Consider the following 25,399-nt stretch of genomic DNA (forward strand, 5'->3'; position numbering starts at 1 on the left):
ATTATGTCAGCTGTTTGTGGAAAAGGTTCGAATCACGCGATGATCCGTTTATCGAGGAATGTGTGCTGGGACACTCGCGTGGTTTCGAATGAAACCCAATGGATCGTTTTTTTGTCATTCATCGAACGACGAAAAACAATTTCCTTGCAATCGGAACGGACTAGTTCAACTCGAGCCGCGATGCAAATGCAGTCACGTGAGTGCAGTGACCTGTATTCCTCGATCCTGATGCGCTCCCCTTAAGTTGGTCGAACTGTGTCGTCTAAAGCGTACGCGTAATATTTTAATTAAACCGTCTATTCTTTTTTTTATTAACGATTATGCGATATCGACATTCTTCATGTTTGACTGCCTTTTCAGGCCGTCTGATTGTTCGTACTTACGGAAGATACGTTATGAAACACACGTGGTCACCCGTGACAGCAACCTCGAAGAATACCTTTGTTTTCATTCTACCAGATGAAGTCAAGGGACTTCACTCTTCCGTGTCGGGCCCTTTGAGACAGACCCATTTTTAACTTTAGCATATGTATTAGGCCACTTTTGAGAGTACACATTTTAGTTTAGCTTATACATTTTATTTTACCAATGTTTGTTTCTTTAATTATTTTATTTAATGTTGGATTAGCTATTTAGCCATTAGCGACCACATTACGATACATTATTACATTATTACATTTTGTGTATTATTACATTGTATTTAATCGCTTAGTTTATATCGGTATAATAGTTTTTACTACCTACAACTAATTACATCCAAAACATCTTCAATTATTTTTACTTTCTCAGGATAACTTATTATTCCTTTTATATATATTTTTACATTTAAATATTGTTTAATATCAATAGGAAGTTTTTCTTAGGTTCTGATATTTTCATCAATTGGACATTCCAGCATAATATTTTACCAATGTTATTGTATAACGTACTGTCCGGAATTAGATAAAAATAGTATGAATTCAAAGGAGAATTTAATATTTGGTACTCTTTTAGGTTTTTCAATTTGTCTTCTAAAAACTCTAAATAAAAATTATTTTTTTATTACTCCATGTATGCGTAACCAACGTTAGCATACAGGTCTTTCATTAAATCAATTATTTCCAAAAAAACTTACAGACTTCGCGCACACGCAAGAGTTGGAGAGATTGAAAATCTAACTAACTAAACTAACTGATTGCAAACCGCCACTTGCTGTACCATACTCAATGATTTTCCGCGGAAAGGACATTCTTTTTCTCAGAAAAGCCCTTCGTTGGTTTGTGAGGCATTAAGAGTCAATTGTAACGGAACATTTTTTTGTTACTACAGTAAAATCTCCTTAAATGTACAAATTTCTATACGATAAATGGACAGAAACCATCCCTACTACGGACCACTAATACCAGTTACGGCTCCTTGATGTTGTTCCAGCTAATCTAAATCTAATTTCACTTTACACTTTACACTTTTGCACTTTTGCACTTTTGCACTTTTGCACTTTTGCACTTTTGCACTTTTGCACTTTTGCACTTTTGAAATTTACACTTTATACTTTTACATTTTACATGTTTGCACTTCACATTTTTGAACTTTACACTCTTGCAGTTTACATTTTTGCATTTTCACACTTTTGCACTTTTGAATTTTATACTTTACACTTTTGCACTTTACACTTTTGTAGTTTTGCACTTTACACTTTACACTTTACTCTTTGCGTTTTTTATATCTAAAGATCTTATTACAAGTTCGCAGCCATTAGCTCTCGATATCATTCGCGACGAAGGATTGTTCGTCACAAGTAATACCGACTACCAGGTCTCACCACGTGGAGGTTGCTGCGAGTGGAGACCCGGAGATAGAAGGAATCAAAGTTCCTTAGATCTTCCTCTACATAGAGTATACATACGTAGATGCATACTCTACATAGAGTTGACGAGCTTAATACTAAGTACGAAACCGTGGAAATCAAAGAAAACAAAGTCTCTTTGATTTCCAAAGTCCAAGTCTGACTCTGCCAAATAATTATTTGAACTAAGAGGAGTGAAGCTAAATCGCGACACGTCGCGACCATGAAACTGGACTTACAGAGTCAGTCCCGTTTCCTCTGGTGGGATTCGAGAGAAAGACGATCAACGTCTCCGCCAGTACTCTACTCCCTGCATACCTGCTGCCGAGGGCCCAGATTCGACCCCACAGTGTACGACGTAGGTAGCACCGCGTCGGGTTGCCCTGCCCTGGCGACACCAGCTATGTCTGACGGTCGTAAAGTCCGAAACGGAGTTTTACTCTCTGCACATCGTCAGGAGTCCAGGACACGACTTGCATCCGTCTTACGGCTCTTTTGAACTGCGCTGCGCCGGGAGCCTGGACTTCGCCTGACGCGTACAGAGACTAGAAGATTCCTCGGAGGCATTGATTGACCCTTTCTCAAATCAGACCCACTAGAGGACGGCAACCGATCTCGGCCAATACACTTATCACATCAAGCAATAGTGACCGAAATGGAGCACGATGTTACGAGCCCAATATGGACTTACGAACAAACAAAACAAGTTGATTAATAATTATTTGGCAGAGGAAACACTCGTACACGCAACCTTAAAACTAACCAAACCAAAGAGAACTAAGATACTAAGGGAAACTACAAATAGGAGAGACGCGGGACGCGGATGCGCGATCGCGAGATCCATATCGACCGATGGATTGTCGAAGAATGAGCTCTCACCCCTCGTGTACCTGCGTCGGTCGAGGGTCGCGGCTCGCTATTGAAGTAGAGAAGGGGAAGGGTGAACAACAACCGCGTGACATGTCGTGACAGGTCGATTCGACGGCTCGTTGGATCGATCCACAAAAGAATTTACGAAACATCAATACCACAGCATAATCATATTCCCCATCATTCTTTAAATAATAAGTATTGTTAATAATTAATTTAACTACTGTCAGATATTAATATTCAGTTGGTGCCATCACGGTTCAGAATAAGCATTCATCTAACACAGTAATTGTGAGAACGTTTTCCATATCGTTATATCTGTTAGCTGGGATAACTAAAAATTAATTTCTGACAATAGTTACATTAATTATTAACAATATTTAATATTAATCGGCTTATTAATTCAGCTTGCTAAAGACGAGATATCTCGTCACACGTACTCAATGTGTTAAGGATAGGAGATGAAACGATTTTGAGCATTCGAGGCTCAAAATTTCTGATTTAGTCGTCAGTCTGATTGGTATCGCAGAGGTTCCAGACGACGCCGGCGAATTGTTACGGGGAAAGATTGTCATAGCGGTGTTTAGCTTTACTTACGGTACAAAACATTAATTTTGTCGTCTACGACCGTGACGTGTAACCAACACATAAGCGTGCAGAAGTGTGCACACGCGATCTTTGATGCACACATAGAAAACACATTGACACTCAAGGGGAATTCTAACGCATAACAAAATCCACGGTCACATTTGTGAAAGTTGACACGTGTTTTCGTTCGCGAATTAAAGGGGAATGGAATATTTTAACGCTCGAGGGAATTAGGTGTTGTAATAAATATACTCGCATCCGAGAACGATGTACCTTCAGTAATTACGTCAAGAGTAGATGGTAGGCACATTGTTCAAGATTATTCGACACACAAGTAATTTTCTAGATAGTACAGTGCGGAATAAAATGATAGGCCACGCAACGTGTTTGTTTATATTTAGAGATATACGTAAATATATACATATATGGTATACTTTATATATTGCATTTTGTATTTTATGTAAACGCACAGAAAATTGCTTTCGTCGAATGAACTTTACGATATTAATGGAAAGAAATGTAAATAGACGACAAAATCGGTGGACAAAATGACGCCCATTTGAGACGTTTGTGAATCTTAGAATTTATATTAATTGCTACTAACATATCAATAATAGCAGAAGTGTACAGTATGTTCTTAAAAAATATTAAAGTCTATGGGTTTTCAAGTTATATTTGAAATAGTAGGAACAAGTGAAAGAAAAGTTCTAAATAAAAGGGAAATTAATACAATTTTGTTGTTACTTTCAGAAAAGTATTCTATATCAACAATTGTAAGTTAACTGTAAAGTTAATACATAACTCTCAACTATAATATTTGTATCTTGTGAAATAAGTGTAATTTTAAAATTCCTACTCTTACAAAGAATTTCAACTCTAACATTTCTACTGTCAGAAATAATTTTAACTTTCACATTCCAACTTCCAGAAATAACTTAGACTGTATGACTTTTGCTTTCTGAAATACGTGCACTTATAAAATTTTTAGTTTCAAACATAACCAAATTTGACTCACCTATATTTAGAAAAAACATCGTCTATAATTTTTTTGCCTTTAAAAATAAATTCAAATTTAAAATCCGTACTTTTGAAAACAGTTTTCGTTTTAATATTCTTACTTTCAAAAATAACTCCAATTTTGAAATTCATATTTTTAGAAATAGTCAAACAAGAATTACTTTAAATGGTACAAATATTTTTCACAAATCAAAAAATAAAAATTCTTGACTCCCTAGCAAGATTCCTAGATCTAAATATTATATAAAATTACTGGTAAAATCTTGCGAGAATCGCATACCCTAATAGCCGATAGTTTTAAACTATTGAAGAATTAAAATGATGCATTGGGGAAGAATGGCAGAAATTAAGTCAATAAAAGGTTACAAAATTATATAAATCATTACCGAGACGGATGATCTCCGTAATAAAGATAAAGGTGCCTTACGAAATACTGATTATTAAACAAAATTGGTAAACTGGTTTTGTACGTTCCATTTTTTAAACATATGTCCTATATTTTTGTCCCACTGACTTTCTTTAATATTCACATTTTCTAAAATATTCTTTAATATTCTTTAATATTCACAGATAAAATCATATCGAATATCGACATCTTAGTTCAAACAATTGCAGCTTATGAGTAAAATCAAAATAAAATGTTATTTCTACAATAAATTTCGTTTATGTACATGAAATGCATATAAAATACGTTTTGTAAATAATATAATAGTGTCAATATAACATTTTGCACAAATGTACAAATTCTCTATACGTCTAGCATATGTTTTCATACATATGTACTCGTATACGTACTCCATAAAGCAAGCATATCCTCAGCATAGTCATAAGGACGTATCTTTTTCAATTGTTGGTCGATTGAAACGTAGCTAAAATTCTGTTTGCAGAAAATGTGGGGCTGGCATTTAAGAACGTAGACCAAGGGCCAAATGCGCGATGGTTAAACCCCTGGAGGGTGGAGGCCTCTTTCTAGCTGGCTGGTTTCTGGCACTGTGTTGCATCGGTGCCAGCGGCCAGCCGAGTTCGGAGTACGGATGTCCTACTCAGGAGAGGATTCTACCTTGCAGATGCTCTACTCGTGACATGGAGATACAAATATGGCAAGTGTATATACTCCTCTCGCGAAGAAAAGCGCGAGAGATCAATTGTATATTCTCCTTTATATCCTGCATTTGGAAAAGCTTATACATCTAGAGACGCGGTAGCGTCCCGACGCCAAGAACATGACAAATTCTAGCCACCGCATATGCCTGGCACTATCTTTAACTCGTTACGACTTACCACGAGTAGTTTAAATTCAAGCGTGAGGGAGTCACACGTGTCTTCAGGCGATATTCTAGTTTCAACAACTGAAAAATAGCCAAAAAAATTTTTGTTGAAATGGTAACGAATATTGAAGTAAGACCTTTCTAGAACATTAAGTAATGCTAAAACTACTTATTTGTATTCTTTTTTAATGGCAATTATTTTACACTAAATATTGAAACATTGGTCTCAATTATGCGTAGTTTTTGCGACAGATTTTGGTGCACGTCTTCTTCCAGGTTACCTATTTTAAACAAATCAGACTTAGGACTTCTCAAATAAAACAATATTCTGCGGAAAATGATGTAGAGTTTATTTGCAAAATATCGAATACCGACGAAATGCCAGTTCGTTATCATGTTGTATTATTAATTATAACTCCTTACTAAAACATTTAAGAGCATATGTTCATATAACATTTGTTTCTTACTTTTTGCGTGTAGAACACGCTGGCAAAGTTTGGCCGGAAAAAACTGGGACATCCTGTATGTATTCATAGACAACACCGAAAATCTTCTCTCAACGCAAACATTTTAGATTTTGAATTTTCATTCAAAGAACCCTAATTCGAGCTATAGCTCATGACAAACAACCAGACACAAAAGTGACATCCCTTACAAGGATTCCCTTGCTCATTACTATACTGCCGATCTTTATGCAAAATATTTAGCTGTCTGGAAAGTCCATGCCGATTTTTAGTAGACGGCACAGGTCTGAGTATGGCGGAATGGCTGAAAACAAATAACATGTATACGTTTCTTAAAATGTGGAAAAGTTGGGGAACAAAATGGTACATATATAATTCAATAAATATACATCAAAATTCAAATATGCCTTTGAATTTTTCTTAAAAATAGGCACGAACATTCCGGACAACCCAATAAAATCTTGGCAAACGTGCCTACAAAAATTGAACCTAAATAGGAATTTATTTTACTCTGCAAATATTATAATATGAACTTTACTCTCAGTATTTTTTATACTCTTGCATACTGTGTCTATTTTGTAATTTTTTGCACATTCAAATTTTCTATAAATGCATAAAGATCTACAGTCTAGTGATGAGTGACCTATAATTCATTTCTCTGTGAATTATTTTCATTTTTCATTATCTCCTAAACTATGGGATCTAATAACATGCTGTATAGGAGAAATTTTATCTTCATGAAATTATCCAGATGATAAAATGATTCTTTTTTATAATGATTAATATATTATACCTAGTATGTACCCTTAAAGTTCACCATATAATTTTCAATTCTTTTTTAACATAAAAAACGTTATTGTGTTTTAAATATAAAAGCTAGGTATATCATGTCACTGACTTTTTCTTAGATCTATTGATAATCAATATTTTTGTATTACATTATTTTCACGTATATCAAATCATTTGGTCAGCGTACGCCGATAAAGTAGCCAAGAAACGTTTTTCGTCCGACTTGATTTACAAATTTTGAGATTACAAATTGAAAACGTATTTTTATTAAAGATCCGCAGTCTACTCGTTGCTATCCAGTAGGTAGCGTCGAAACTCATTCGTCGTTCTCCGATAGGTGCAGTCACAGCGAGTTACCGAAAGTTTTAGAAGGCTTAAAAGCGGTAAGCCACTACCTAGATCGACCGGTGGACGAACTGATTCTGGAGAACAACAACCTGCCCAGCCTGCCAGGTAGAGTTTTCGCTACTCTGCGCGTTCTTCGTCTGATGCTACGAAATAATCGCTTGGAGAGAGTGTCTCCGGGCTGGTTAGAAGGTCTCCACGACTCGTTACTGGAACTGTTCGTCGTGGAGCCTGATCTGCGGTCCTTGCCGGTAGACAGCCTCGAGAATTTGCAAGGTCTCGAGGCAGTAACTTTGCAGAGCCGAGTGATGAAGAAGCTTCCAAAATTCTCTGGTCTCCCGAAGCTGAGATACCTCCAAATCAATTCCCCAGCTTTGCTGGAGCTGGCTCCTAGGAATTTCCGCGATTTGCCCAGTTTGGAACAGCTGCATGTATTCGGCAGCTCTCGCCTGATACGCTTGGAGGCTGGACTCTTTCGAGACCTGCCACGACTGGAACTGGTGAACATCACCGACTGCGGTGTTCATTGGGTTCACCCTCGGTCGATGATAGATCTGCCCGAACTGAAAGAAATCTCTCTGGTGGGTAACGCGATAGTCGACGCGGGCATGATTGGTCGTGCCTGCACGGACCTGCCGTCCTTATCGGCGATACGACTCGATCGGAACCGGATAAATCGTCTCGGGGAAGGCGCGTTCGTCGATCTCGCGGTTCTCTCGCGGCTGTACTTGTCAAGGAATCAGATTACCGAGGTGTTCGCCGGAGCGTTCCAAAGAATGCCGGCCCTGAAGACCGTGGATCTCAATCACAATCTGATACACCGCGTGCATCCGGAATTCTTCCCGCGGAGGCCTGGAAACGCGCTGGAGGAGATGTGGCTGATCAACAACGATCTGAGTCATGTAAGCGAGCTGAGATCGATTATGGAAGCGCTGCCCAGGCTGAAGTTTCTCGACGTCAGCCACAATCAAATCGAGGAGATACCTTTTGGCGCGCTGAGAGGTCATCCCACATTGGAGAGACTTCACCTCGATCACAACAGAGTGGCCTTTCTGCAGAGAGAGACCTTCACCGCGATGCCCGCTCTGAGGGAACTTCGGCTGAAAAACAATTCTCTGTCGAACTTGTTAGAGGCACCGTTCTGGGATCTGCCGGCGTTGAAAGTGAGTCTTTCGAATTCATTAAGAGGTCGCACCCACACTACGGAGCATAACTATAGCACCACCTTTAAATAGTTCGAAATTTTTAGTTGGTTTGAAATAGAATCGTATGAATTGAACGTGTCGGGACCATCAATGTTGATTTTTTTCGTCTGAAAATATGTAGAAAGCAATAAGAGATGGTTAAATTATTTGAACTCTTAAACAATATTTCAATGTCTGAATATAATTTACGTTTTTTATAATTACGTTATTATATTCTGATCGTACTATAATCTAGCAACTTTATTACGGTTTAGAAATTTAGAGGCAAACTTTCACTTCTGTCTAATAATATTAGGACTCGATATAGAGTCTAACATGAAATATTTAGATTATAGCTTTTATAATTGCTACTTCAGCACAAGGACTCGGTTCTTTTTTTTGGATCGCCATTTTTCCCATAGTTTACTGAATTACTCAAACAGTTTATTACAATACTAGCTGCGCCCCGCGGTTTCACTCGCGTGGAATACTATTCTTATTCACGTAGGTGCAATTGTTACTGTAGTGTTTATGTAAGTATGCAGTTAGGTACTTCGTAACAGCTGAACGCATTTAACTGATTGTAATGTAGATTTAGATTTTTAAATGTATATGTTTATGGCGAATTCTGTCGTGTGATAAATGACCTACAATTCATTTCTCTTTGAATTATTTTCATTTTTGATTATCTTCTAAACTATGGGACCGAATAACATGCTGTAAAGGGCAAATTTTGATTAAATTTTGAATAAAATGATTCTTTTTTATAAAGATTAATATATTATACCTAGTAAGTACCCTTAAATTTCACCTTACAATTTTCGATTCATTTTTAACATAAAAAACGTTATTGTGGTTTAAATATAAAAGCTAGGTATATCGTGTCAGTGATTTTTTTTAGAACAATAGATCACCAATATTTTTGTATTACATTATTATCACATATATTCAACTATTTGGTCAGTGGACGCTGATAAAGTAGTCAAGTAACACTTCTATTCGGACTTGTCTAAAATTGTTTATAAAATGAATAATATCAATAGAATCGAAAAAAGCTTCAATTAAAAACTAAATAATAGTTTTAAAGCTTTTGTAAATACTTTCGTGCGTTCAGTTCAATTCCTAAGATGTTTCGAGATAAGAGTTTCAAATACAATTTGCACCTAGTACACAAATTTTTACAAATGTCCTTGTAGCTTCGAGAATATTTGACGAATCACCATAAAATTTGGTTGAATACACTCAAGTTTAGCACTGCAAGCTACTTTGCAGTTGCTAAAATTTCTAAAAAAAAATGTTGATGCATTTTAAAACTTGCATAATAGATATATTCCGATAGATTTTTTATAAGTTCTATTACTGATATGTTTTATTTGATAATGTTCGACAGTTTCTATTCGACGATAGATCGCAACTAACTATATTTCGAAACGGTTCTCCAAACAAAGATGAAAGTAAACAATAATATACAGGTCCCGAAATTGAAACATAACTGATGGCGTTTATCGAATATATTCGAATACATTTATATTTTAACAATTATTTCCGAAAAATAAGAGAATCAAAGCGGCCTATCCTTTAAAGGTTACAAGTATTTCATCTCGCACCCATTTCATGTGATTGAACCCAGCCGAAAGACCCTTTTCGTGACATCGTAATATTTATTACGCCATATTGACTTCAGGGGCTGGATCTATCAGAAAATTACTTTCGTCACGTGGAGCCCCGTTTGCTGGCGAATTTGCCAAGTTTAAGGCGCTTAGACATCAGTGGGAATGCTATAGGACTCATAGAACCCGAATCATTTTTGGGCACACCAGCTCTCGAGCACATCAACGTCTCTGGTAACGCGCTCTCCGTTCTCCATCCTCTGACGTTTCATCATCTGAACAATCTGTACGAACTGGACGTCGGTTGGAATCGAATGCTCGAGATCGTTCCCGGTCTCCCACGAAACATAGAACATCTTCACATGCCAATGAACCGTATCGTTGTCCTGCCATCTGTGACCTCTCAGGATCTAGCACTTCCGGTTCTGAGATCCTTGGATCTTAGCGCAAACGGAATCGAACGGATACCGCCGGGTAGCTTGTCCAATTTATCCAGTTTGAGGAAATTGAACCTAGGCTACAACTCCTTGCGAATCCTGGAAGACGGAGTTTTCGACGGTCTATCCAGGTCAGTGATAACTTATTAATGTAGGATTCTCTTATTTAACGAGGCTGAGGAGATGTAAATAAAGATAGATAGTTAAACGAAAGAAAAGTATTTAAGGTGGTCCTTTTCCAACTGTACCAGTCAAAACAAAACTCAAACATAGAAAGCGTTAATAATTAATATATTTTCTATAGTAAAATTCTTAAATTATTATTTGATTATTGCTTTCTTTTGGGTAGTCTGATGCTTCCCAGGAAAGAATCTACGCATTATGCGGCCTATTTACAGACATTTATTACTTTCTTTTTTATTTAAGATTAAGTTGAACTCTCATAAGAGAATTATAAAGCTGTACATGAGGTTTATGACTAGTTGTACAAAAGGTTACACAAATTTATGGGCTTAATGTCTTTTGGTGAAACGTTACGGTAGAGTATAAGTGATTTTACAATAGGTGGCATTTTATGTTTTTATGTTAAGTGTTGGACATTAAATGGTAGAAATAGACAGAGTTTGCTTAACTTTTCCATTAGATCGGTTCTTTGAATATTTAGCAAAGGACACTGCCAAACCATGTGGTTCAGGTCCTGTGTTTCAAAGCCGCAGTTGCATTTACCATCTTCTACAATATGACCATGCCCCAAATTTTAATCCTTTGCACTCGAGGCCTTTCTTTCTGGTATCTACTAGCAACTCGAGATGCTTTCTTAGTATTCTATTGCCACGAATGCTAAGCTTAATCAGGTCACCTTTACCTTGTCGACAACCATTTTATAGACGCTTCGAGTTCCAAAGAAATGAAATCTAAACAAATATTATTGTTGGCCGATTTACTGCGTCAAACCTAGTGGTGACCGAGAGTCAGTCACTTCTCGAGTGCAAAGGGTCCAGTCTTGTTTGTATGTATGATGGTTTCTGCTTGAATAATCAGAATTATTTTTCCATCATTCTCTTCAATTCTTGCCCTCCATATTATTACTCCGTGTGTCTTTTATCTATTTTATGATATGCTAAAATTACGATGTCCCATGAGAGGGAACGGCGCCGGCGGAGTGCAAAGGGTTAAGTCTTGTTTGTATGTAATGCTTTCTGCTTGAATAATCATAATTATTCTTCCATTATTCCCTTCAATTCTTCAACCTCCATATTATCACTCCCTGCGTCTTTCATCTATTTTATAATGTTCATAGCACAATCCGATACTGATTCAGGTTGGAGCAGCTGGACTTGAAGTACAATCGACTGGTCACCCTGCACGGAAGAGGCTTCCGACCGCTGAGATCTCTGATGGATCTAAGCTTGCGAGGTAATCGACTCGAAGTTCTCAGGCCGGACATCTTCCAAGAGAACGTTCGACTCCAGAGGCTGGACCTCAGCAGGAATAACCTCGCGCAGATTCCTCACGTGACCTTTGCGAGCACCAGGTAAGATTAGACGAAAGCGACGCCGTTTCTGCTACGCATTCGAGTTACTCTTGTTTCACAAAACGTTACAACGACGAGGCGTTTTTTTTACCCGCGCGTTAACACGCTGGCAGAAAAGCGGTTTCACTCGTGGTCGTTTTGTTGCGTCACCTGGCAAATTGGTACCTAGAAAGTTCTTCATGCTCGCGTTAAGTGTCCCCTTCTAGCTGCGAGGTGGCACCATCCTGGCGTGTCGTTGGTTTTCTACATACTTTCTGTGTATTTGAAAAGTTACGATAGGGTGACGGATTGGAAAAAAGGAGGCAATTCTTTTGAATTTTTTTTAACGAATATGTATATACATGTAAGTTTATACATATGTATGTGTATAATACAATAACATATAGTGGCTTCAAGAAGTTTGCGTACACCATACTTTATTTCCGCTTACGCAGTATGTTAAAGGAACGGAATATGTTGTAAGAGATACTTTTAATTAATAACTCTTTTGATGAGTTATCTGTCAGGATTTTTTATAAACTTGAGCAATACAATCATAACACATAAAGAGAGCTTGATAGGTCAAATTCAATAATACTTTAAAGACTTTTTTCTTAATATTTAATTCACATAAATCTCATGTAACCTAGTATTACAGAAAAATAGAATATGTATTTATACGTCTTTATTTATTTTATTTATTTATTTTATTGTTTCGAACCCCATACGTTTTTATCATGGAACGTAACAAATTGAAATAAATAAAGACATCAGGTAATTCCCAAAACACACATTATACATTGTACACACACCACACAACTGCACACGCACTATATATCATACGAACATTAGTATGATAAGTACAATGAAGATTCAGCGATTCGTTCATAAGAAAATTAAATATACAGTCAGTCCCATAAATATTCGTACCCTCTATGTCTATTCAAGAAATTTGTCTAAATTGAATAATGAGTTGAGGTACTGCTGTATTGTAATAGGTTTGAATTATTTGAACTAACCGTGGGATAATAATTTTTGAATTTTCACTTACTTTTCTTAAAATGCTACACGCCTGTGGTGTGATTTTTCTTTTGTGACCCAATCTGTTCGTTTTTATTTTTCACGAGAATTTGTCTCCTTATATCGATTTATTATACGCTGAATTGTGAACTGAGTTGACTTCTCGACTATTTTTCCTATTTGTCTCAAGGAATGTTCTTTTTTATGCCCTTCTATTTCACGATTAGTGTAGCATCACAAAATTATTGATGCAATGTACGAAAACTTTTTGGAGTTACGGTATAGCAAACCATAAATCAAGTAGATTTTATTTGAAAATTTTAGTGTACGTGAAAGTTATGGCCAATTACGTATAATAGCGGAGAAAGTATGTAATTATTAAATTATCCGATATTTTATCATTTGTTATATTGTCACTATAATGAAGTGTATAGATTTTTGTAAATTTTGATACTTGACATATGTAACTGTCAAGTTTCATATGACGTACTTGACTGAAATTTCAGCCCTCTTGAGTGTATTAGTCTTCATAATTATACATAAATATGAACATGTTATTGAAAGAAGGAAATTTTCAGATAATTCAAAAATTTAGTATATCAAAAGATTTTTCAATAGAAATTGTTCTTATTAATATAGGTAATAATTATGCCAAATTTCAAATCATTTCATCAATTTTTATCAGAATTATAAAAAAGAGAATCGATTGACAAAATTGCATGTATTTTCCATTTAAAACATTCGAAGGTTTGGGGCACGTGTTAATGTAACATTTAATGGCTTATATTTTGCAGTCTTTTTTTTTTATGTATTTACAAGAAATTAGATTTGAAAAATCATTGAAATAGGGACCGTCCTAATGTAAGTACATCACAAAACTATTCAATTCGTCCCAATAATCATTATCCACTATTGAGAGTTATCCATAGCGTTCTAATAGTTAATCGAACTATCTAAATGATGAAGAGGTCGCTAGCCATTCTGGTGCAAAGCCTCGATCAGGTGACGCCTTTGGATGAACCGATCTGCTTTGGTCGGAAATGACTATTTCTGTTAATGACTTGATGTCAAAGGGAGGAAACGACGTTAATTACAGAGACCTTCGTGAACTGTACGCGTCGCACAACACTTTGACCGAGTTACCCGGATCGTTGCACAGCTTAACAGCTCTTCAGGTTCTCGACTTGAGCTTCAACAAGCTGAACATCCTGTCGCCGGAAACGCTCAGCAGCCTATCGTCCTTGCTCGAGCTGAAGCTCGTCAGAAATCGTATTCGTGAACTCCGGGAGGGCGCGTTCGATGGTCTGCCGCGATTGTCCTTGATCGATCTGGAAAACAACGATCTCAGGATCATCGAGAGGAACGCTATTAGAGCTCTGCCGGAATTGCAAGCGTTGAGGCTCGGGAAAAATCGGTTGCAGGTAATTGAAACTTATTCTAGCAGATCCTACAGACTGTCTCCAAAATTATAAACCAAAATCGAGGTATATGGTCTACTCATTCAAACGTGAAAAACTTGGAGATTTCTGAATCTGTGTGTTCTCCCTGTTTTGTACGTTTGCAGATGATTCCAAGCGGTGCTTTCACCGAGTTACCGCTCTTACAAAGTGCGGAACTTCAAGAAAATCAGATCCAGGAAATTGCAAGCAATGCATTCATTAACGTGCCTCACCTTCTCTTCCTCAATCTAAGCTATAATCATTTACCTGCGTTGGATTACGTTGGTTTGGAGAGCCTTCGTTCACTGGAAGTATTGGACTTGAGCAATAATCGACTGTCCAGGGTGTCCAGTAACAGTTTAGCGCCAATGGAGTGGCTAGTTGAACTGAAAGTGAGTACAGGATCATGTTTTCTTAGTTCATGATTGATTTCGCAGAAGCTACATCCTCTTTCACGTTTCACAGATTGCTTATCACACGAATCCATCTTACAGTTTTTTTTAATTTAAATAATTTACAATCAACCTATCTACCTACCTGTAATATCTACATAGTTTTCCACCAGATTAAAATTTGTTTCATGTACATTGTCCTTGAGGAGAGTAATAAAGGAGTTTTTAACCGACTTCGAATAGGAGGAGGTTACTCGATTCGACATTTATATTTTTTTTGTTTGATAGCTGAAATTGTAACACTTTAGAATAACTGAAAAGGGTGATTTCACGCGAAATTATGGAGTAACAACTCGGATTTTTACGAAATTTAAATATGTCGTAGTCTTTAGTGATATTTGAGCATATTTTGAAATATTTTACTAAACTTTTAACAGTGTCAGTTTTAAAATTGTTTAAAGTTCAATGCTACCTTGTTATCAATAAATTTTAAGAATTGAACTAGCTAACGGATAAAATTAAGCTTTCGCTGACTTATAGTGAAGACATAAAAGTACCAAGTAAATATAACTTGCATCGAAAAGAAAAAATTTGTGATTATCTAAAAAAAAAAAATTGTATCAAATAAAAGGCTTGTTTTTATGATACTCGTGCTTTTAAAAATTTGAACAAAAATTGGAATGCAGACCAACTTATCCTCTTTATGGAAAAACTTTCAAAAAGATGGATGTGTCATAATCTATAGAAAAAAATCGGACTTCAAACAACTATAAATTCGATAATTTTTATAATTTCAAAAAATCCTTCGACATACGTTCAAATATTGCTAATAACATATTCAAATTTCGTAAAACTCCGTAATGTTACTCTAACAGGTATACGATTTCGTGTGAAATAATCCAATTTTAAAACGAAAAGAAAAACAATAACGAAGAAAAAATGACGGCGAGGATCGACTTTAGTAACGACGAAGAATACTTTCTCGTCGAAAGTGAAACTTCTCCACGAACCGTGGTGCGAGGCCACGTTCGTTATGCTAGGAGAGCAATTATTCGTATAGCTGAATCGTTAATTAGGGAGATAGCGGATCGTTTTACATACGTTTTCTACATTGGCTGCAGATGGATAACAATCGGATTTGCGCCATCCAGGGCTCCCCTTTCGACGAAATGCCGAGACTTCGGGTCCTCAGTTTGAGGAGCAACCGCATGGCTTCCGTTTCGGAAGCAGCGTTTAAACGTTTGAGATCGAACATTGCTGTTTTGGATATCGACGGTAAATGAAATCAATTGTTCGCTTTATTTAATATTTTTCAGCACAGCAGGCATAATTGGATTTATCAAAATCTCCGTTAACCCTTTGCCGCGATAGTCACCTAAAATTACCAGTGCACGTTTCAGCAGAAACGCTTCTTTAAACGATTTTCATTCATAGCACTCTAAGATGTCAAATTATAGACATATGCAGATCTTTCGCTTCTATGAATTGTTTTCACTAGATATATGGGTTTATCGGCCACAGCGACGTGTTTACATAGGACACACATGTACATTACATATATGAGTCTTCGGGTCTTATCAATTGTTTTCGCTAAACGCATATATGAGTTCCCCGCCAAAATGATGGTTTCCGTCGAACGCATATTTTGCGGCGGTAGTCCGCAACGAGTTAATTACGAGAATGTTAAAATTTTTATTTTTGTTTTTATACTCCGCTGCAATCCTCTTTTATGTAATTCTATGTGGCACTGTTAATTTTTCACTTGCAATGAAATTGTAGATGGTAGGTAGGATTATGTAATAATTTTAAAAATGTAATATTAAGAATCTAAAACGTAAATTTAGCAGTTTCACCTTTGAAAGACTTTTGAGGGTCTCTACTTACCCATTGATTTCTAGATTATTTATACAGATTATATAAATTAGGTTTATTTTAAATTATTTATATTTACATAGCATATTTGCTTCGTGGAAATATATCTGAAAAATACTGAAAAAGGGAATTATCTTGTAAACACGTTGGGGATTATTATATATTCATGCCTGTGAGTTTCTTGAAAATTTAAAAAATTAATTTGATGTTACTAAATCACATTGTACAAATAATTAAGTAATTCGGAGTATTAACGGGCTGTGCATAATATTGCTAGATTTAACATGGTATGTATAATCACATAAAAGGGCACTCGCATAATTGGGTATTCGTTATAGGTAGACTACTAATATTAATACGCATTTATTTCAAAATATTTTTAATTTATATCCATCTTAAAATATTGTCATAATTCACAAAACAGCATGAAATAAATTTTATTTCGCATTTGACTCTGTACCAATCTATACCAAGCTATATAATAAGCAAAGATTATTTGTTATTTAGTACTTAATAAGAAATTGGTTTTCAATAACAAAAAAATCGATAATGTATTCCAACTACCATCAACGATTAAAAATAAAAGAATTCATTCATGGATTTTATTGTTTGCTGCATTTAATGGATAAATTATCACTTATTCTGTTTCTACATGTCAAAGGCAATCCACTTTCGTGCTCTTGTGGAATGTTGTGGTTGAGAGGGTGGTTGCAACAAGCCTCGTCCGAGGGGCCAAGATGCGCCGATGGATCTTTGTTCAAGGAAATTCGACTGTCAAGACAGGACTGTCAACGAGAAAGGCAGATCGATCCCATTCATCCTGGCTGTGAAGCTGAATTCATCGACGCAGCACCCTATCCCGTCTCATCCTCCAGTGAGTAGAATTCTCGAGAACAATTGTAGAATGGAAATACCAAACTACTTCAATAATATTAGGCACCGGAAAAAATCCACGGAACTTCAAATACTCGGAACTTTTTTTAAACACAATTTTATTTAACGAAGTATTCACCATTTATTTGTACAAATCTTTTCTGTCGGTCTAAAAGCTTGTACATTCCTTTTTATACAAGTTTCGAGTTTTATTAATTAAAAATAAAACAGACATCAGTTAAAATAGCTGATAGTTCCAAACTGTTAGGAGGATAAGGTAAAATTTCCCATTCAACATCCTTTATGTTTTGCAAGCTTTTCACTGATACCAACTTTATGCAATACACTTGCGAATTACTAAGCGAAACTCGGTTTTAGTTTTTTGGTAACTAAAAAATCGCAAACATTTTTTCCGTACCTAATATTTGCGAGGTTGAAACGAAGGTACTTCTTATCACTTATCACTTTGGTGATTTTCTTCTTGAAAAAATAATATCATTAAAATGAACGAGTTCTTTCCATTTTCAAATTACTTTGTTTTCGAATGGCAATTTCGATAATATACATCTTTTGTGATATAATATCAATTTCCTGTCTTTATTATTAGGAACTCATTGCATGACACTATTAATAAATTCCTAAATTTTCAAAAATAAAATTGCATATCTAATCTAACCATAATCTAAGCATCACTGTTAACTCATCTTCTTGCAATGAAATTGTCAGTAGTAGATCGAAGATGCACCATACAATAATTGTGGTGATTTTCTTCTTTGTAAATCAATATAATCGATATTAACGATTTCCTTTTATTTTTTTACTTTATTTTTCAATGACAAAGACACTAAAACACCTTTTACATTACAATGTCATGTACCTGTTTTTGTAATATTACACTATTGGACATGTCTTTTTATCGCAAGCTAGTGCTCTCCTATGTCAAAGATTCTATGAATAATAAAAGAATTAAAGACTTACAAGACGTGTAATAGTCACCTGTATTTCCTCGTCAGTCCCTTTATACAGAGGATATAGGAAATACCCCAAATATTCGATCTTCTTTCCAATGAAATATTCCACTGGTTCTCGATTACCAAATATTGTTATTTGTCATATCATTTATAACTAGACTGCGGATCTTTATGCATTTATAGGAAATTTGAATGTGCAAGAAACTACAAAATGCAAACAATATGCAAGAATATAAAAAAGATTGAAACTAAAGTACATGTTATAACATCTGCAGAATAAAATAAATTCCTATTTAAGTTCAATTTTTGTAGACACGTTCGCGAAGTTTTTATTTTGCATAAAGATCTGCAGTCTATTTATAACACTTTGTTTTTCCAGTTTTCGGAGCAACGGAGGTAGTACCACTCCGCATGAACATCAAAGAATCGTCGTCGCAGAAACCTCCCAACTCCCAAGACGCCGAGTACTTTTACGAGTACCAGGATTATCAAGAAGTTAAAAACGACACATCGAACGCGACATTGGCGCAGTCGCCAATCACTGTGCCGACGGACACGGTGAACATCATTCAACCACCAGAGAAGCCTCAAGCCAGTTCGAACGCTACCACCCCCGTGAAGAAGAACACTTTGATGCCTCCTTCTCCCAGCAGCTCTGGTTTCACGTTCTTCGGGGTGCCCTTGCCCAGCCTTAATTTCAACCTATGGGGAAATACTGGGAAGAAGTCTGAGCGGAAGAACTCTGACGGTAGACCAGGAAGAGGTCGCTACAGAACGTTTCCACCTACGGAACCGGAGATCCACAGAGGTGGTTTCGTGCCTCTGCCACGTGGCCAGGGTGGCTTTGTACCTATTGTTGATCCCAGATTGACCCACCAAAGGCAAGTTAAGAATGAAACTCTGGATAAACTGAATTCCAGCATCGCGCAAGAGGAGAAGAAACGATGGAGGAGCGGAAATGGCACGGTAGTCAAGGTAGAAAGAACCCATGTTAGAACGAACAGACCAAAACAGAGCTCCAAAGAAAGGGAGGAATTGTCGACGATGGCTACGAATGAGGTCGATTCTCGAGGATCATCGTTCAGCAGGAGTAAGGGCAGGTGAGAGTCCAAAGAAATGTGCAGACTTCCTGAGCTTGGTAAATAAAGGGCCTAGCCGATTAAGATGATCAAAACTGCCCTTAGAGCTTTTTCAATTCTTGAATCATTCGAAAGTTGACCAAGAAAAACCCCTCTGAGTATATCGAGTCAAAAACAGTCTCTCCGTGAAGGCTTATGATATTAGATTTAAGGCTTTCCAAGGTATTATTCCTTGTGGTGTTACTACAGTGTCGGAGCTACCTAGCCTTGATGGTGCAGACTGCAACGTCAGTATCAGTATCAGTATTTATTTTAAGTGTTTTAATTATACAGCCATAGTTATTACTAGACTAAGGATCTTTATGTTAGTTAAATCCCCGTATGACGCTTAACGTTTTTAAAACCAAAATTCAAAAGTAAAGAAATTCCGCTACAGTTCGAAACGAAAAATCGATAAGGATAACATTAATACAGCACTGCATTTTAGAAAATAGTTTGGGAATTAGTTAAATCCCCGTATGACGCTTAACGTCTTTAAAAGCAAAATTCGAAAATAAAGGAACTCCGCTACAGTTCGAAATGAAAAATCGATAGTACAGATGAAAGTGACGAAATTAAATATTTGCCTTTAAAAAGCGTGAAAAAAGAATCTAGACTTACCCAAATTGTCGATGTTCAGGATCGGTACTTCGGGATCGCTAAACCCGTACTCTAGCTGCTTACGCGCATGCTACAGCGCCTGAAGGTAAACTGCAACGTTTGTGAAACGTCTGCAACAAGCTGAAATCAGACGCGGTAACCATCCGGAAACCATACTATAAGGAATAATACTCGCGAAAGTCTTAAATCTAGTGTCAAAAAAAATGGGAAAGAGTGCTGATGAAAAGTAAAAACCCGAGGGAAAGCTGAGTTATACAAATTGGTCCATGTAACTTAAACAACTTGATTTATCTTCCACAGTATGCATTGTTTGAAAAACTTTTTATAGAATAGTTGCATGATTGAAAGGGATACAGTACGCAATGGATATATGGACCTTTCATAGTTGGAAACGTTTTGGAGATTTAAAAAACAAATTAATTTTTGTACCCTACATGACCTCGTACGATAGATCGATAAGTTCACATATGCTATCTTATTAAAATTGATTTGTCTCTCTTTGTACCAAATAACTTTTGTAAAAAGATATTTTTAATAGCTACATCTCCTCATAAGAAATTTAAGCATTCCGCTTTAAGAGGTTACATGGGTTTTGAGGGCCAAAAAGAGAACACATTTTCTATAAATTTTTTCGTACAAACTAAATGGATTGTGTTATTTTAACTTACGTTGTTCGAAAGAGTAACATTTGAACAATATTTCATATATTTTTTATCAAGAAATATTAAAAAATGAGCCGATGAGAGCTGATGCATTCTTCTTGGCACTCAAAATCCATGTAGCCCCTTAATGTGGCCCTTAGTCATACTTGTATAATGAAGGCTAAGTAGAATAAATAGATTATTACGATTAAATTTCCTTTCTTGTTATGTTTTAGCAGTGTGAATTCAACAAAAACTTCGGATTCGAGTACCGCGGCAGACGAGTCCCCCCAAGAAGCGAACGAAACGTCCGCGGCCTTTGAGATTCGCAATGGAGAGAATCTTGAAAAAAATCGAGCGCCCATTAAAGTCGAGGAGAAGCCTCGAACGGAAGTTGCAAGTAGAATTGTCTGGACGACGCCAAGGACGATTTTGGAGACGACGAAAGGACGTCCTGTTAAAGAGATGTCGATGGAAACATCCACGCACGAGAAAACCCCCTTTTGGGATTCTAAAGCGGTGGAATTGCAAGAAACATTTACCACGACAGCAACAAATATTCAGAACGAATCGAGTGGTAAGATCATTATATCATTTATTGTAGTTCTTAAAATATATGAAGTTTTTAGACATAGACAGAATATTAAACAAGGAATTCAGTTCCAAGGTACATATATGTATTGAATATGAAAATAACAAAATAAACTTTCCTTTTGATACTCACAGACATCATAATATAAACTTAAAGTATCTTACGTTTTTGAAAACGCAGAAAAACACACTTTTATCATTCCGCTAAGACACCGGAAGCGGGGAGCTCGCGTAACCGAGCTCTCTCATTCACATACATTAATTTTATAGTGGAGGGAAAACATTGCTGATTTGAAATATTAAAACTAAAATTGTAACAATAGTCAATAGATTTAACGCGCCCCGTCAGTTGGTCAAACGAGGATAGAGCATTTTGTTTTGTCAAGAAGTTCTGTAGCAATTTAAAAACTTTGTTAATATAATTCGGCAGAAATATTTTAACACGTTGACTGCGGCGTTCGTATTCGTGGTTGCTACCACGCGGCGGAAGGAACGGAAAGAACGGCGGGTAGCAACAATAAAGGTTGAGAAGCAAGACAGCGGAAAACACACTTTTTCTTTTCCAAGACTGAAACGACCGAGAAGGTAAACAGATGGACTAATGATGAGCCCATATAGCAAGTTTCAAGTCGAAACATCGAAAATTCAAGGGTGGGGAGCATTCTAAAAGGAAGAAAGGATGAAACGCACACCGTGCGTCCGCCGCCGCTGTGGCGGGAATTACAGAACGCACACCGTACGTCCTCCGCAGTCAACGTGTTAAATAATAAGTATCGTTAATAATGAATTTAACTACTGTCAGATATTAATATTCAGTTGGTGCAATCACGGTTCAGAATAAGCATTCATCGAACGCAGTAATCGTGAGAAATGTTTCTATATCGTTATATCTGTTAGCTGGAATAACTAAAAATTAATTTCTGACAATAGTTACATTAATTATTAACAATATTTAATATTAATCGGCTTATTAATTCAGTTTGCTAAAGACGAGATATCTCGTCACACGTACTCAATGTGTCAAGGATAGGAGATGAAACGATTTTGAGCATTCGAGGCTCAAAATTTCTGATTTAGTCGTCAGTGTCTGATCGGTATCGCAGAGGTTCCAGACGACGTCGGCGAATTGTTACGGGGAAAGATTGTCATAGCGGTGTTTAGCTTTACTTACGTTAAAGATCATACGCAATAAGAATGTCTCTGACGCAGATAAGAAAGACTAACTACTTAAAGTGATGAGCCATATTGTGTATTCTTCTTGAAAAGGATCTAAACAAAATGGTTGAAACGTTGAAGTAAACGATTGAAATAACTTTACCTTACAATAATTTGAACTAAATTGTTTACAGAGGCTTCGAGGGCCACTGTGACGGAACCATCATCGACCTTCCAATCGACTTTCCTGGAGAATCGGCAGAACTCATCCGTATCTCTGTTACCACGCGAAACGGAAGCGTCAGCTCTTTCAGCGTTTCTGGTTCCCGGCGGTCAAGTGCCCTCCTCCATATCGGTACCAAATTTACGTCCATTAGGGAGGTCAACTATAACAAAAGTCCCCTCGCCACACCTCGGGCTCTCTGCCGAGCCAGAGAAGCAAAAGTCTGTGGCTGAGGCTGTCCAACGGAACGTGGAAAACTTGGAAGATCAAATTCTCGATAAAGAGGAATCCTCCGACGAAAACGCCGAAGTCGTCGAGGACAGTTCGTTCAATTGGTATTTTCAGCATTACAACGATACCAATTTAGAACCCTACGTGGGCGTACCGTACAGTACAGGTGAAAAAACAAGTGCGTGCAGACTGACTCTATTAGGTCCGGTATGTCTTATATTTTACACTCTCGTATAGAAACGTGAAAAATTAAACATTCCTAACGATTAATTTATTAAGTGATTAACTCTTATCACTCGAAGAATATCATGGAATGATACGCTGCTTAAGTTTTATAAGATAGCTTTTTATTTGTAAGAATATTTATAAATTTATACATGTTAGGCAAACACAAAATAAGAGTATAAAAAAGAAAATTCGTATTTTACTGTTCTTTCTACATATTTTTTAACAATTATTTCCACAAATGTTAATTTCAATAGAATTTTTTGGTGTGGTGTCCTTAAAAATACAGAACGGAAGAACTAATTATATAATTCTTTTGTAATTTGAACGTGCAACTTATTTTTTATATTCTTCTTTTGTGTAAAAGCGAAGGAAACAATTGCCGATATTTAGCCTTGGTTTACTGTGGCAAGTAGCACAATAATTTGTTGTTCTACGCCTTTTATCGGCACCAGGCCAAATAAGACAATCTTTAATTTTTTTTTTTTTTTAACAAGAAAAACTCGAAGTTACAAGGGTTTTCTATGTTCATCTTTCCTTCTTACCTATAGTACCCATCTCTTCACGTTTCGTAAAATCTTGTCAAACATCTCATACTAATTTATTTATTAATATTGTACGCTGAACTGCTTGATGAAATATTTGTGAACGGATACCTGTATGCAAAACGTACGAATTAATTACAGCATTTTGTAAACCCCCTCCATCTCCTAAAAATAATTGTTTCCATAATTTTTTAGTCAGGTTTTAATTAACATCTTTGCAGTATCTCGGGTACTCGACGTAGTTACCACCCTCTTGTCTTTCCATGTCAATAATAAAGAATTATTACTTCGAATTGCTAATGGTTTATTTGTAAACTTGAAAATTTTTATTTAATTATAATTGATGGTATGCATTTTCTTTTTGAAATACCTATTGGTAAAAATAAGGTATTCTTTTGCTTTGGGTACTTTTTGTAATAATTTATTATAGAGATGCAAGACTATCCTTGTATTTAAGAAAATTTAGGTTTGATTAAATTATCCGTAGTTATTTTTCCATAATAGAGCAAAATGTATTCAGTTTCTGCATTTGCCAAAACGTATATCCACATTCTCCATTTTTTAGATTTCATTGAATTATCAGTAATCAAAAATATTTTATCTTTATATCCGACCATAGTTCCATTGATCAAAGTTTCCATGCATGGAATAAAATGTTCTTTAAATTTGTCATCCAGACATTATAAAAAGTTACTAATCTTTTGCAATCTAGTATTCAGAATTAAATTTTGTACCACGTATTCGTTAATATGAAACACTTGAAATATTTCATGAAATCTTTTTTTTTTGAACGTCTTGCCAAATCATATATTTTTGTATAAAATTTTGGACACCAGTGTTTTAAATTTCCAAGAAGAATAAGCCTTCTATTAAGAATAACGTCAGGGAAGTTTTTTATTTTATTTCTAATAATATTCTCCCGATTGTTCCAGGTAGAATATTTCAACAACTTTTGTTTACTTATTTTTAAATTTGTATATGTGTTTATTTATTGAAAAATATATTCAATCGGTTCACCCATAGAAGTGATTTGAAAATTCGGAATGATTCCGTAATTGTTGTTAATTCAAAAGGGAATCTTTTGCAGTGTTTCTTTATTGCCTAACACATTTTTCCAATTCATTGGAAAATCATTCACATCGTTGTCTTCATCTGAATAATTTAGAAGTAGTTTTTCGTTTCCTTGCATAAACTTCGTTATTGCAATTATCAAAATCATTGATATCATTATGAAATTCTTCAATGTAAAATTCATTATCGCTATTGTCTACTTCTTCGTTAATTTTTGCATGGCTTTTGTATTGACTTTATATTTCAGAAAAAATTAAATAAAATTGAATAAAATATTCAAAAATGATGGCAGATATTTTCATAGATATACTGTATAGTACACATTGCTTTGCAATGCACTAAACATAATAATGATAAAATTCAAAAATTCTGGCAGTGATACTACCGGTTGGGGAGGTAAGGATTAATACTTAATTTTCTAGATTAAATACGCGGGAAAAGTGAATTAATTTTTCATGAAAGATTCATGAACAGAGTCTGTAGGTCCCTGAAAGGTTAAAT

The 25,399-nt window shown here is 36.0% G+C and overlaps 1 protein-coding gene across 1 annotated transcript; it reads left to right on the plus strand.

The window, feature by feature from the left end:
• The first annotated feature begins 5,236 nt into the window (after positions 1-5,236).
• Positions 5,237-25,255, plus strand: LOC128889578 (protein artichoke). Its single transcript, XM_054147302.1, has 11 exons — positions 5,237-5,400; positions 7,159-8,329; positions 10,035-10,528; positions 11,719-11,931; positions 14,027-14,351; positions 14,495-14,761; positions 15,883-16,036; positions 17,295-17,507; positions 18,857-19,577; positions 21,094-21,434; positions 22,798-25,255. The coding sequence occupies exons 1-11, from the start codon at positions 5,237-5,239 to the stop codon at positions 23,292-23,294; spliced, it is 4,560 nt and encodes a 1,519-aa protein (XP_054003277.1). The 3' UTR covers positions 23,295-25,255.
• The last annotated feature ends 144 nt before the right edge of the window (positions 25,256-25,399 follow it).

Source organism: Hylaeus anthracinus, unplaced genomic scaffold (genome assembly GCF_026225885.1).
Source record: "Hylaeus anthracinus isolate JK02 unplaced genomic scaffold, UHH_iyHylAnth1.0_haploid 11997, whole genome shotgun sequence".
In the NCBI taxonomy this organism is placed as follows: Eukaryota; Metazoa; Arthropoda; class Insecta; order Hymenoptera; family Colletidae; genus Hylaeus; species Hylaeus anthracinus.

Excerpts from the sequence above, each read along its gene's own strand:
- LOC128889578 (XM_054147302.1), top strand. The coding sequence starts at position 5,237 with ATGGTTAAACCCCTGGAGGGTGGAGGCCTCTTTCTAGCTGGCTGGTTT. Across the intron at positions 16,037-17,294 it reads TGCTGTTTTGGATATCGACG|GCAATCCACTTTCGTGCTCT; the intron begins GTAAATGAAATC and ends TACATGTCAAAG. Across the intron at positions 21,435-22,797 it reads TATTCAGAACGAATCGAGTG|AGGCTTCGAGGGCCACTGTG; the intron begins GTAAGATCATTA and ends AATTGTTTACAG.